General features: G+C 40.8%; 1 protein-coding gene across 3 annotated transcripts in view; it reads left to right on the forward strand.

Moving 5' to 3' along the window:
* Osbpl1a (oxysterol binding protein like 1A) overlaps nt 1-12,927 on the forward strand; it is a 165,303-nt gene that overhangs the window by 66,807 nt on the left and 85,569 nt on the right. For all 3 annotated transcript variants that reach the window (XM_055625377.1, XM_055625379.1, XM_055625378.1), the window contains one exon: nt 5,612-5,718. In XM_055625377.1, the coding sequence (XP_055481352.1) occupies nt 5,612-5,718 (107 nt within the window). The remainder of the gene's footprint in view (nt 1-5,611; nt 5,719-12,927) is intronic.

Here is a 12,927-nt window from a genome sequence, read left to right on the forward strand (position 1 = left end):
ACATCATTGACCTTATTTCCGCCCTCCGTTAGAGCTCCATTGCATGTTCAATGTTACTATTCTATCCAGCATCTTCATGGGTAGAGTTGGCCAGATTGCCTTTTGTCAACCTAGTCTGCAGCTTGGCTGCTCTAGTTAAGCTTCTCAAGTCCATGTTACCTGTCTAGAAGTTCAGAGCAGGATACGATTGCTACAGTGCTCAAGTCTGCTGCCTACAATCTTAAAAATTGCATTATTTCTGTCAACCCTTTTCTTCTCTGTTTGTGTCTCAGAAAACTGCATCATCAGTTCCCACAGCTTTCTAAACCTACACCTGTAGTCACTCTTCTTTTCTGTGCCTGTCTTCGTCATTTTCTCCCCACCTCCTACACAGCACTGACTACTCCTGCAGTCAACCTACTACTCTAATGTTTGCTGTGGAGCTGTCTTTTTGTGGGAGCTGTCTTTCCCACAAAGTCCGGCAATTTTGCGCGTCTGTCTTTACGGAATATTCTTCAGAGCAGAGGTGTCTCTTACAAACCGGCCCTTGCTCAGCCTCACTTGCAGCCTTAGTGCCTGAAGGGTGTATTATGAAGTCTGAGTTGATTTGACTTTATTACCTTGGTCTATTTACTTCAGTAGTCTCATCTCTTTCTCTTCCTTCTTTGCACTCTGTTCAGCAATGTGAACTTTTTCTTGTGTCACGTTGTCTTCACATATGTTGATCACAAGGTGTGAGATAGGAATTCTTCCTCATCTTTTTATATGTCATTTCCCAAACTTTCCAACATCTCTAAGACCAGTGTCAGTGTTACTGCTACAAGTGTCCAAGTTTGTACTTTTTCCCTGCATGCCCTAAGTAGTCTTTATATAGCTTTTTGTCTGTTCCAGCTACGGTTGGGTCTACACTTTTTAGAGAGGACGGGAAGGTTACAGAAGTTGCTTAGAGTAAGTTCCATTATGCCCTGGAGAGGGAGCTTCCGTCCTTGGTCCAGGCTGGCTTTCAAGCAGCAAGGTTGAGGAAGAAGGCCAGCAGGTGAGGCAGTGTGCTTGTAAAACTAAATGACCTAATGTCCTTCTTCCAAAGTCCACAGCAGTCAGAAGGACGGCATATGGAAGTGCCTTCAGACTTGGGCCAGCCTCACACACTGACACATCCTCACATTCTTGTTTCAGTTTTTTCTCTGTGGCACAGACTTTACCAGGACACCTCCCTGACCTGCCCACAGGTGGGGCCCTCTCAGTCATGGCTCTGCCCTAGTTACTGTTAATTTAAATTCTGCTCTTTTCATAACATCAGTCAGGAGTGATGCAAGCCAGTCAGTAGCTTTTGAAGGAGTTTCTATTTAGTTGGATTAAAATGAATTTTACGGCTTCATTTGATTTTTATTTGTAAAAGAATACAAATATGCAGCCATAGATCTGCTGTTTAATTCAATAAAGGTCTAACTTATAGGATCTCCTGGAAAAGCACCAGCTTCAAAAAAGATTTTCTTTTTAAAATATGATTCATCCTTTTTCCTATTCACCTTATATTTTTGTCTATGTGTTTTAAAGTCTTCAAGGAACTTTTTTTCCTTTGTAGACACAAGTTCTGTGAAGACAAGGTTCTCTGTCACTCTTCTTTTTCTTCTAGAACTTTCTTTGTTCATTAGCATAAGATATTTCTATAACTCACAAATATATATTTTTTATAATTTTTTAACTCTGTGTTCTGTTTTTTTCATAATGTACATTGGTATTTTGCCTGCATGTATGTCTGTATGAAAGTATCAATCCTCTGAAACAGGAATTACAGACAGTTTTGAGCTGCCATGTGGTTGTTGGGAATTGAACCCAGGTCCTCTGGAAGGATAGCCAGTCCTTTTAACCACTGAGCCATCTCTCCAGCCTCAATACAATATATTCTGGTCATGGTTTTTTCCACAGCTCTTCTCTGATCCTCCCCACCTCCTAGAAAGGAGATGCCAAGAAAGGAGATGCCCCTCCTTTCTCTTCTCTTTAGAAAAGAAACAAAATTCCAAACAAACCAGAATATAAAAGGAGAAGAAAAGCGCAAGACACATGCCCTTCTTAGACCTTCATCTCAGCACCTGGCATGGTGCCTTCTGAATGGTTGCTGCTCAGCAAATGGTACCTGAAATCTTACCCAGCTCTCCAGATCGCCTTGACCTGACTGTGACACTGTCTTCTCCGAGGACCAGTGTTTTAGATAGGCTGTTTTATCCAGCTTGCATTTAGCAACAGCGATGTTATTGTTCTCTAAGATTCAAGTCGTCTCTCCCTCCTCACCCATAATCGCTTCCTTCACTGGATAGCTAGCATTTTTAAAGAATGCTTTATTTGTTTGCTATTTGAGTTCATCACATCACTGTCTTTCTGTTATTTAACCCATTTAATACTGCACTCTGGGCTATATATCTCAAATACTTTAGTGCAGTTAGTGTAAATTACATACAGATAATACGCAGATACCAAACAGCATTCTGATGTACACACTTAGTGGGTGATTATTTTCAAACTAACAGCTTAATTTAAACCAGTAGGTAAACATATTCAAAATCTTATATCATGTATACTGTTACATCGCTCTTTTTTTTCAGGTTATAATTTTATGTAGATATTTCTAAAAGATAATTTTTTTTTAATTTGTATATATCATTTTCTTCACTTTCAGGAAACAGGCATGATTTTCTGAGATGTTGATATGATTCTGATTGGCAGAAAAGTCAGACTGAAAAGTCACTTTGATTCTGTGTGTGCGCATGCAGGAGAGCGTGTGCAGGCCAGAGCTCATTCCCCAGAGCGATGCCGCCATTGTTTTTATGAGATGGTGTCTCTCTGGTCTGCTGCTCACCAGGTAGGCTGTGTGGCAGAGAGCTCTAGAGCTCACATGGATAACAGAGTGGAGCAACAGATGCATTGGCTCGTGTTGCCATCAAGCCCCCCAGACATCGCTAAGGAAGCTTTATAAGGAGGATGGCATTTGAGCTAGGGGTGGGAAGGCAACATATATTCTCCGAGTGGAGAAACTTGTGACTCACGGGACATGTGATACCTAAAGAAGTAGTATCTCAAACCTAGGTTCAGGAGAGATAAAGTAGAAGGCTCTTCTAGCTAAACTAATATTGCTAAGAAAACAGCCTTGCTCACGTGAGCGCTGTGTGTCTTCAGGGTTACAGAGATGCATGGACTCCTTCTAGATAGAAGGTTGCCTGAATTGAGGTTTAATTTGCTATAGAGACAAAAGAAACAAGTACCTTTCATTGTCTTTAAAACTTGCCCAATTAAAAATTGTAGAGTATAATCATAAGAAACGACAGACTGTGAGCTTTTTATATGCCTCTAAAGTTAGGCTTTTCCCAGTATGATCTTCTAGCAGCTTTAATGACTTTAAAAATATTTTTAGTACAAAAATCATTTTTCCCTCAAAATCAGCAATAACGTTCCTTTAGGAGGTCATATAAGGTCATGTAGTGGCCATTTTGCATTCATGATGACAGTTTAGTTTCCAAATATTAACAGCCTAAAACATATTTTTAGTGATTCCCATTTGCTCACCTTTCTAAACTTCAGTAGTTCTTTTTGTGTGTGTCTGACAGTAGGTAAATATCATTGTCTAAGATACAAGCCCATATGAAATGGTCTTGTGTAGTTCTAAGGTGGATCATAAGCCAGGGGTCCTCAGGTCGGAAAGCAAACTGCCACAAAAATTAAGGTTCATCTCAAGACCTTATTTTTACAGTAGTATGCCAGAGAAATGAAATAGTGTGTATGCCTGTGTGTGTAGAAAATTTGTATAGTAAATTAGCTGAAGTACATTTAAGTATTCTTTATGTGTTTGGATACTTAATATTTGTTTTGTATTAGTCAAGTATTTAAATCAGAAATTATCTACAACCTAGGGTTTATTGGGGCTAATTAGCTGTGTGGTGGTATTTACTTTAAAAAGAATCCATGATTTCATGATAACGCCATTTGTGTCACTAAAGTGGAAAATTACTAGATTACCCAGAACATCTGTGGAAGACAAAGGCTGAGTCTGTTTTTCTCTTGTGTGTCTCACAGTTGTGTGTGACATCTGTTACATTTCTATTGCGGGAGTTCCAGACATCTAGCATGTGCCACTTTCTTAGCCATTTAACAAGCAAGTAGAGAATAAACCTTGACAGTGTGTATCAAAGACCCAAAACAAAAGGTAGTGTATATGAAGTCGTCTATTTTAGGGAGCAGCAGCTTTCAGTCACTTGTGTGTGGTCAGAGCGGCTGTCCCTGGGGAGCTGCTGAGAAAGAGGGCTAGAGGGCTTGCTGTTGGGTCCTGGTGTTCCGGAAGAGGGTTCCTTTCTTTGCTTACTCAGTTTTTCCTTTTGTTGCTCACCTCTGCCATATGAATTTAGATAAATATTCTTCCTAAATAGGTCCCTTTTCCTTAAATCACATTAATGTGGACAATTTTGGAATATTTAAAATAAGACTGAGGAAGATTGGTATTTAGAGTTTATCAGTGGTGCTTAGAGTGATGACTGTGAACAACTTGCACACTTGTTTCTGATGATTGGCCTGAGATTCTACACTTTCTTCCCCTCAGGCCATCATTTCTCTTCAGCCGGAAGTATTTGCATCTCAATGGGACCTACTGCCTCTGGCCTGACATTTGCTAAGGTTTTGGCATTTGATTCACTTGATCTCTTTGGCTTATTGGCCTTGCTTATGGCTTCAGCATTGTTTTAAATTAGTCAGGATTATTTGAAATACAAATGCTGCAGGTTTTTCTTTTTCAGTTTTATTTTAATGAAAAGTTTTCTTAAATATTAAGAACTTTATTTGGTTAGAAGAATAAATTTAAGTGATCATTGTGTGTAATTAGCAAAAAGCCAAGCAATTCTCTTGCATCCATTTGGACAGATATTCACAACATTTTACTCATTTTTAAGCAATAAATGTCTATTTTTTCCCTTTTCTCACCAATGTTGTTTTTTTGTTTTGTTTTGTTTTGTTTTGTTTTGTTTTTTAATGGAAAAATGCTTAAGATTTCTCCTGCCTGACAGGGTCAGGGTCTGATAATGCCATTTCATTCTCTGTCCATAGCTTAAGGGACAAAAACAGGCAATAAAAATAGGCAGTCGGCTTACACAGGGGATACAGTTTTGAAAGTACAAATACCCATTTATGCCAAACATTTTTCCAAATAAGAGCTAGAGGAAGTTGAATTAATGCCGCCTTCAGATTCGTTAGCCTCCACGTCAACCACAGAATTATTTTTGTCTCTTTTTAGCGCTTCACTTTTGAATAAAATTACTTACCCAGCAGAGACTGTCATGAAAGGAAATGCTGTTATAAGCAGCACTGTCTGCCCTTGTTGACTGTTATCCTTAAGCGTCACAAAATGCCCAGGTCCTGTGAGCCTTCGCTGCCCTTGGGGGTGGCAGGCTGGTCAAAGGCTTTTTCCTTTTCAGGCACTAAGTGAGGAGATGTCAGCAGGTGTTTACCTACGGTGGTAAGACATACTGGGTCCCGGCTCTCACAGCAGAGAGGGCACGTGGAGTTAGTGAATGTAAAGTGTTTTTGTGGTTCACTTTAACATTGCTTCAGCTCTCACTCATTGTGCATCCCAATTTTTGTTTGTTTATAGATATGCTTCCGTCATTTCTTCAGAAAGCTGATGTTGTCTCCGAAGCTTCTAGAGACACTTGTGTGGCGTTGAGTGACTGCCTTAATCTCTTTACTAAACAAGAAGGGGTAGGTCATTCAGAGTTGAATTTTTTTAAAGAAATTGCTTGGGTGTCACATGCCTAATTATCTAATAAGCTATTGTGTTTAAGGTGTTCAGAATTAGTATTATCAAAGGAAATGAAAACTTCCTTTTCCATCAAAATTCAGAACTTAACTCACTCTTGTTCAAATAGGGTAATTGTGAAATAACCGGTTTTTCCATCTTTGGGATGCATTGATGATGCCACATTTAACAAACATATGTAACATTGGTCTGTCCAAGGTGGTTGTGACATCTGGATAGGAGGGATGCGAGGGTACAGCGAACATCTGCATGTGAAAGCTGCTGACTGCCTTCCCTCTGGAAAACTGAGGGTCAGCTTTCCTCCACTGCTGTCCTGCTCAACACTGTGCCCCTGGATTTCCACATCTGAGTGGAGCAGTGTGCATCTCCATAAATTATCCTTTTTCTAAGGATTAAAATATTGTAAAAATGCCTTTTGTTTGTTGGAACTAGTGCTTTTCTTGTCTTTGGGATTTTTAAATTTCTGCATTCATTTTATTATTTTCTCCACATATGTTTAACCTTTATTTTCTGAATTAAGATTCCTAACTTATTTTTGTTGTTGTAATTTTATTTGTCTTTTAGTTAGAAATTGAGTTTCATAAAATCAGAAATGTACAACTGGTTTTATGTTTAGTTTGTATGCAGAGATGGAGCATTTTGTTCTCCCATGGTTAAAGTGGAAGCCTTACAAATTCATATGCAAGTTTTAAAATTCTGTCGTTGTATGTGTATCACAAATTCCATATATGATATGTTTTTGTAGAAGAAAAAACATTAGTATGAATTTATTGAAAACAGTCTTTAAAAGAATTCTGTCACTGTGCATATTAAGCATTTCATTTATTGATTAGCCTCTTTTTCAGAGAGACTCCTGCAGTGGAGCCCTGATTGGCTTCAAATTTATGGCTTCCTGCCTCCACCTCCACACTGTTGTGATTACATTTACACATTTACATACTAGTGGTACAGATGTACTTTGTTACAGACATACAAGTGTTTCTCCTTCCACAGTGTCAGAATTTATTGAATAATAGTGTTAACAGGGCTGACAGATAGCTCAGTGGTTAAAAGCACTTGTTGATCTTACGAAAGACACAAGTTAGGTTTGCAAGCACCCAGGTGCTTGGTTCACACATGCCTCCACCTCCACCTCCAAGGAGATTCAGTTCCCTCTTCCAGCCCCTGGGCACTGTAGTAGAGTGCACATCTGGTCTCTAATGCCACCCCCCCATATACATATATAATATAAAATAATTAAAAATACTTTACAGCCTCTAATAATGAAATACATTTATAAGCTAAGTCAGTTTTCTTAGTTGTAGTTTACCATGTGCTTATGATTTTCCATGGTAGAATGGTTATTTGCAATCACAGATTCTTTTATTACAATCTTAATTTTAAAGATCACACAAGTATTTTATGTACAGGATACTGAATTCAAGGAAGGATGAAAGAGGCTACAGAGGGCCTAGGAAGGCAGGACCAGAGAACTGGTATAGACACAGAGACCAAGGCAGATAGGTAGGTAGGGCATCAAGTTACCTGGTCAAAGGGTTTTCGAATGGAGATGAGAAGAGCCTATTGAAGGCAGAGCTGATTGAAGGTGCGCTCCAAGTCCAGACTAATGGCAAATGTCAGATGAGGAGTGGACAAAGTCGCAAGTTCATTGCAGGTTGATACTGTGCTTCTGATGGTTTCAAGTCAGGTGGGTGCCACCACATCCCAGTGCACAGTGTTCTTCCTGCGCCATGTGGCGAGTTTCAACCTTTGTCTGCTGTGTGTGCTGTACTCCTGGGCTTGGCTTTTCTCATACAGCTCTGACATGTCCACAGGTCCATGTTTGCCCTTGCTAAGTTTACAGGTAATGTTTTACTTGGCACTTGTAAGCTTCTCTTGGTCTGTGCCATAGTTTGTGCTGTACAGATGGTAGTTGTTGATGCTGTTTTGTGCAACCCAGCCAGTTCCCTCAGCCATCATACCATTATATCTTTTTAATGATTAAAAGTAATTTTTTCTAAAAATGTGTCTTCTCAGCATTTCTGGTTGTGGTGGTTTGCATATTTCATGTGCTAGTGTGTTTAAATGAGGGATGGTTCAGTGTTCTAAGTAAATCTGAACTGAGATCATAACTTTGGAACCAAATTATATTGCTGGCTTCATATGGTGTTTGTCACTCTGTAAAACCAAGTCTCTCATTTCTCAGGTAGTACCTAATGAATGCGCGGATGCCTTTTTGTTCTAGGGAGGTATGGTTTTTAAGGCCGAATAAGAGTTAGGTTATTGTGTGCGTGATTTCTAGAAAAATATATTTGTTTTAATTTTTAAACTCTTTGCTTAATAAAATAGTGTACAACCCATCTCTTACTGAAAAAACAATCTAGATAGACAAAAGCATAATCTTAGTGGTAAGACTATTAAATTCTTTTAGCCTCTAAGGTTTGCTTGGAAGATTAAGTGCAGTAAAAGGAAGCAGAATGCCAGGTCCCAGTGTGCACCGAATGAAAGCTGCAGCTATAATTGTGAGAATTCACAGAATTAACGCTTGTGATCCCATCTCTCCGGGTCTTTGCTGTTTTGTTTGTCTTGCTCTGAACAAAGGTAGTGCTATCTAAGGAAACTATTTGAATGCTGTGTAGGGTGTGTTGGCACTCACCTGTAGTCTCAGCACTGGGCTAATGCAGGAGCATGACCATGAGTTCAAAGGTTAGACCACCTTGGCCTACATATATAGTGAGACTGTGCCTGTGCCTCTCACAGGAAAAGAAAATGATTTTAAAAAAAAAAAAAAAGATTTCCTTACTCGTGGGCTGATTCTGGCTCGAGTTGTTGTTTTTCCCACACTCATTACTTGCCACGTGAGCAGCAGGGGGTGGACCCTGCACACTGATGTCTGATCTAAAGGAGGCAGGAAGTTGGTGGCAACCCTGGTCTGAAACTGTAGTGGCCTGGTTTACATTTCAGTCTTTATCTAAACCTGCGATGGGCTTCTACGAAACAAAATGTTTTCTGGAACGTTAGTTCTGTAAGGCTTAATAACGCGGATCTGATGCCTACCTGTGTGTAGGTGCACCGGGAATATGCTACACTACATAGGGAGTTTCCCTCAGTAACTGCTATTATTTCACGGTACATCAAGACAGCTTTTTAGAAATATGGAATTCTATCTCAGTAAAATGCATGACATTTCTTCTCAGAAATGAGAGATAAATGAGAAGTGAATTAGTAGTGTCTGTGAAGTTTTTCTTCTTCCACCACCACCATCATCATCATCATTTTACAAATTTTCAATACATAGCCATAGTTGACCTCGAACTCGAAATGTACCCACCTCAGCTTCTAGAGTGCTGGAGTTACAGGCTGGCACCGCTACCCTAGACATGAAGTTTGTTATTCAGACGTGGTATAAGCACAGCACAGGGATTGAGTAGCCTGATTGAGGTCACAGTGGCATAATGTAATGTCCTACTTATCTGCTGTTATAAATTTCATTTCTACTGTCTGAAGCTTTATTAAAAGAGCAATCATAACCTTTGAAGTCATACAGACTTGTGTGTCTCACTTTTGTCTCAGCTGCTTAATCGCTTCTTACAAACAGTCCTGTTTGTAAACTTGGTGGCCAGCTGAAAACATGTGTGATAGTTTTGAAGACTAACAGAGATTTTCCTCATGGCCACACACCTGTTTTGCACCTGCTTCCAAGCACACAGGGATGGCTGTAAGCCGCCGAGCTCCACATTGACAAACCTGTACTTTATTCTCTTTCCCTGGCAGTTATTTTAGAAGGTGTTCGGTTACTTTGATTGTTGATTTCGCAGTACTAGGGATGCGACCCATCCATCATAGATTACTTTGGCTTATTTTGGGAACTAAGGCAGTTTCAACGTTTGTTGGCCTTTGTTTCTGAGTCCTGTGCCTTCTGGTTCTGTAATTCGTGCATGTTTTACTTTTTGTGGCATGCTCTCATATGACCTAAATAGCTCGTTGAGAAAACTATAGTATTCTAGAATAAGCTGAAAAATTTTGGTGTGTGTGTATGCGTGTGTTTATGTGTGTGTGTGTTGATGATGATGGGGAAGGGACAGAGGAGAACTTTGGCTATTGTTCCTCTGATCCCACCCACCTTGTTTTTTGAACAGGGCTGTCACTGGCCTGGAATTTGCCAAGTAGGCTAGGCTTACTCACAAGCCCCAGCAATCCACCTGTCTCCTGTGACCTCTATGATTACAAGTGTGAGCCATCATGCCCTGCTTTTTTACTTGGCTTCTGGGACTCAAAGTCAGGTTCTCTTACATGCAAGGCAAGTATTTCACTGACTGAGGTATTGTCATAATCCTTTTGTTGATCTTTAAAAGGAACAGAAAGCTATAAGAACATGGAAATATTAATGCTGTATTTTTTTTCTTTAACCTGGTCTGAGACTTTATCAAAAAGCAAGACATTTGTCTCATAAATTATATATTTCTATGTTTTTTTTTTTTTTTCCTCACCAGAGTATGGTCCTGGAAGTATTACAATGATACGTGGGAGCCATCATTGGCATTCTCTTTGTTCTGGTATTACACTTCTGTATGCTTAATCAAACCAGTTTTTCCAAGTTAGGAACCTGCCTGTTTGAAGTTGCTAGAAGAGCATCATATACTTTCATGGTAAGCCTCCTGCTGCTGAGCTGAGGTGACCCAGATGTGTGTCTGGATGCTGGTGGTACAATGGATGCAGATACTGGGCTGGGCCATCTGAAAGGTTAGTAGACCTTGTGCTGTGCCTCTGGATAGAACACTGATACTGTTGAAGAGAAATCACATGATTGTGTGGGCTTGCTGCTCTTCCAGGGCGTGACCTCTGATGTTCATTTGACTTCCTGTGCTTACCAATAGTGCTTCAGTCATTTGGTCTCCCTCTGCTCTTGTTTACTGATGTTGACAATTCCTTCAGCTACCACCCCTTTCTAGCCATGTCCTCTCTAAAGGTCAGTGCCCATTCCATCAGTCCATACCATCCCCTCACCCAGAGTGTGTGTCTGCATGTTCCCTTTGTTTCTTCTTGTGTAGGGAGCTTCTGTGTCTTATCCTGCTTCTAAGGAGCTCTTTTCTTCTGCATCTTTCCATATTTGTAGCCTTAATTGTATATGGGTATCTCTTTCCACTTTCATTCCTGAAAATGTGCTACTTTTCCTTTCAGTTTCTTCGTTCCACTAGTCCACAGAAGTGATTCTTACCAGAATGAGAGGCTTGGTTTGTCATTTTTGTGTGTGATAGATAGGCTTTTATGTAGTCCATACTGACCTCAAACTCCCTATGTAGCCAAGGATAACCTTGAACTCTTGCTCCTCTTGCTTCAACCTTCTTGGTGTTGGGATTACAGATGTGTTCCAGTAAACATGGTGAGAGGATACTTAAATTATCTTGCTTGCTTTCTGAAGGACTTGACATTTGGCTACTTACAGTTTTTTTGCATTCTCTGTGGCTTCCATGGAACCTCTCTCCTTTTCTGCATCTTTGTCCTTTGTTGCTGCTCTCCCTTGCTCCTTCACCTTCTGAAGCATTGCTTCTGCCCACGCCTTATATATTAGTAGTTAGTGGGCAGCATCCTGTAGCATTCTTCCTGGACTGGCAGTGCCCACTTCTTTACTAGAAATACACAACTATTTAGATACCGACCTAATTTCCCGAGTTCTGAATCACAGTGCAAGCTGCCTTTTAAACAATTAGTATGTTTCTGTAATAGGTTCAAAACCAGTTTGTCTAAAACTTATTTCTTCATACATCTCATAGATTTACCACTGATGTTGAGATCCTAGGAACTATCTCTAGTTGATCCTTCTTTCTCATCCCCAGTTTTGACTAAATTCTGTCAATGTGACATCCCCATTTTCCCTCACTCCCCTTTTCTCCATCCCAACATACGTTCTCCATGACTGTTCTGGCGAGGTTCCAAGATAGCTCTAAGGATGACGGCCACATCCTAATCCCAGGCTCCACCCTTCAGAACTAGGTTAGGGCTCCTCCTGTCCCAGGACTTCTTGTTGCCACACTGCATCATTACATACAGCAGACCAGAGCTCTTTGAAGACACAGCATTCTTCATTATATCTTTAGCACAGGGCGTGGCATGTTGTTGATAGCTTTATTGACTGCATGAACAATGACTAAAAAAGAAAGAACCTAGCATTGGGGCCAGATCAGTCTGCATCTCAACTCTGCTGCTTCAGCTTCAGGCAAATTTATACCTGTTTGGAATTCCACTTCCAAATCTGAAAGCTGGGATACGGGTGAGCAGGGTCATGTAAAGTGGTCAGTGCAGGGTCCTGTCCGAATTTCAGTGTCCTTGTAAACTGCCTTCTAGAACAAAGTACCTTTGTTGTCATCCTGCTGTGTTGAGGACCTCTTCTGTGGCTGGATTCTTTGTCTAGGTCTCTGGGCCCAAAGGGGAAGATTAGTATCCTTCATTGCCAAGTATGCTTAGTTATCAATCAGTAATTTTCAAAGACACTGTGAAACTTTCCAGACATGGATTCCACTTTTTCTGAGTGAGCCCTGTGTGTCCTACAAATAGTTTGGTCACCGATCTAAGGGAACACAAAGTCCTCTGGACTTGTTAAATAAACATCAATTTTCTTTAAGCGCTGCTCTGGCCAGTAAAGGACTCTTGTACGTGGAGAACAGGTGTGTACATTTTAGAAGTTCGTTTCGGTTTATTTCTTCAGTAGAGCCTCTAGTTACCCTGAAGTCTCATTAGCATGTCAGAAGTGTGTGTTTGTCTGGCGCCTTGCCAGTCCCTGCAGTCCTTGTCTATCGCCATCTTTTAAGGGAGTTTAGGTCAACAGGGCAGAATGTTTGACTTTTTGCTCCACTCCAGCTCATTCCTACTGGGGTGTAAGCATGCAGACTCACTCTGCTTTGGGGATAGGGAGTCCTTCTGCAGCTGCCACGGCCTCACGAAGAGCATGTCTTTTGCCTTCCTGAGTTTTCTTAGCAGCAGCGTGCTGGCCTTTTAAAAGTTGTCAAGGAGAGGGCTTCAGCACAGGGCCACTCTAGGACCTCGCAGGAGCCTGTGTGCGCACGCTACATGCCAGGAGCAGTTCCCTTATTTCTCCTTGGAGAATCTCGGAGGCTTGGAGGCTGTGGGCAGGCTCTCCCCAGCGGCGGTCCCTACCTGCGCTTCCCGGAGCC

Source organism: Psammomys obesus, unplaced genomic scaffold (assembly GCF_907164565.1).
Source record: "Psammomys obesus unplaced genomic scaffold, mPsaObe1.curated_primary_1811, whole genome shotgun sequence".
Classification (NCBI taxonomy): Eukaryota; Metazoa; Chordata; class Mammalia; order Rodentia; family Muridae; genus Psammomys; species Psammomys obesus.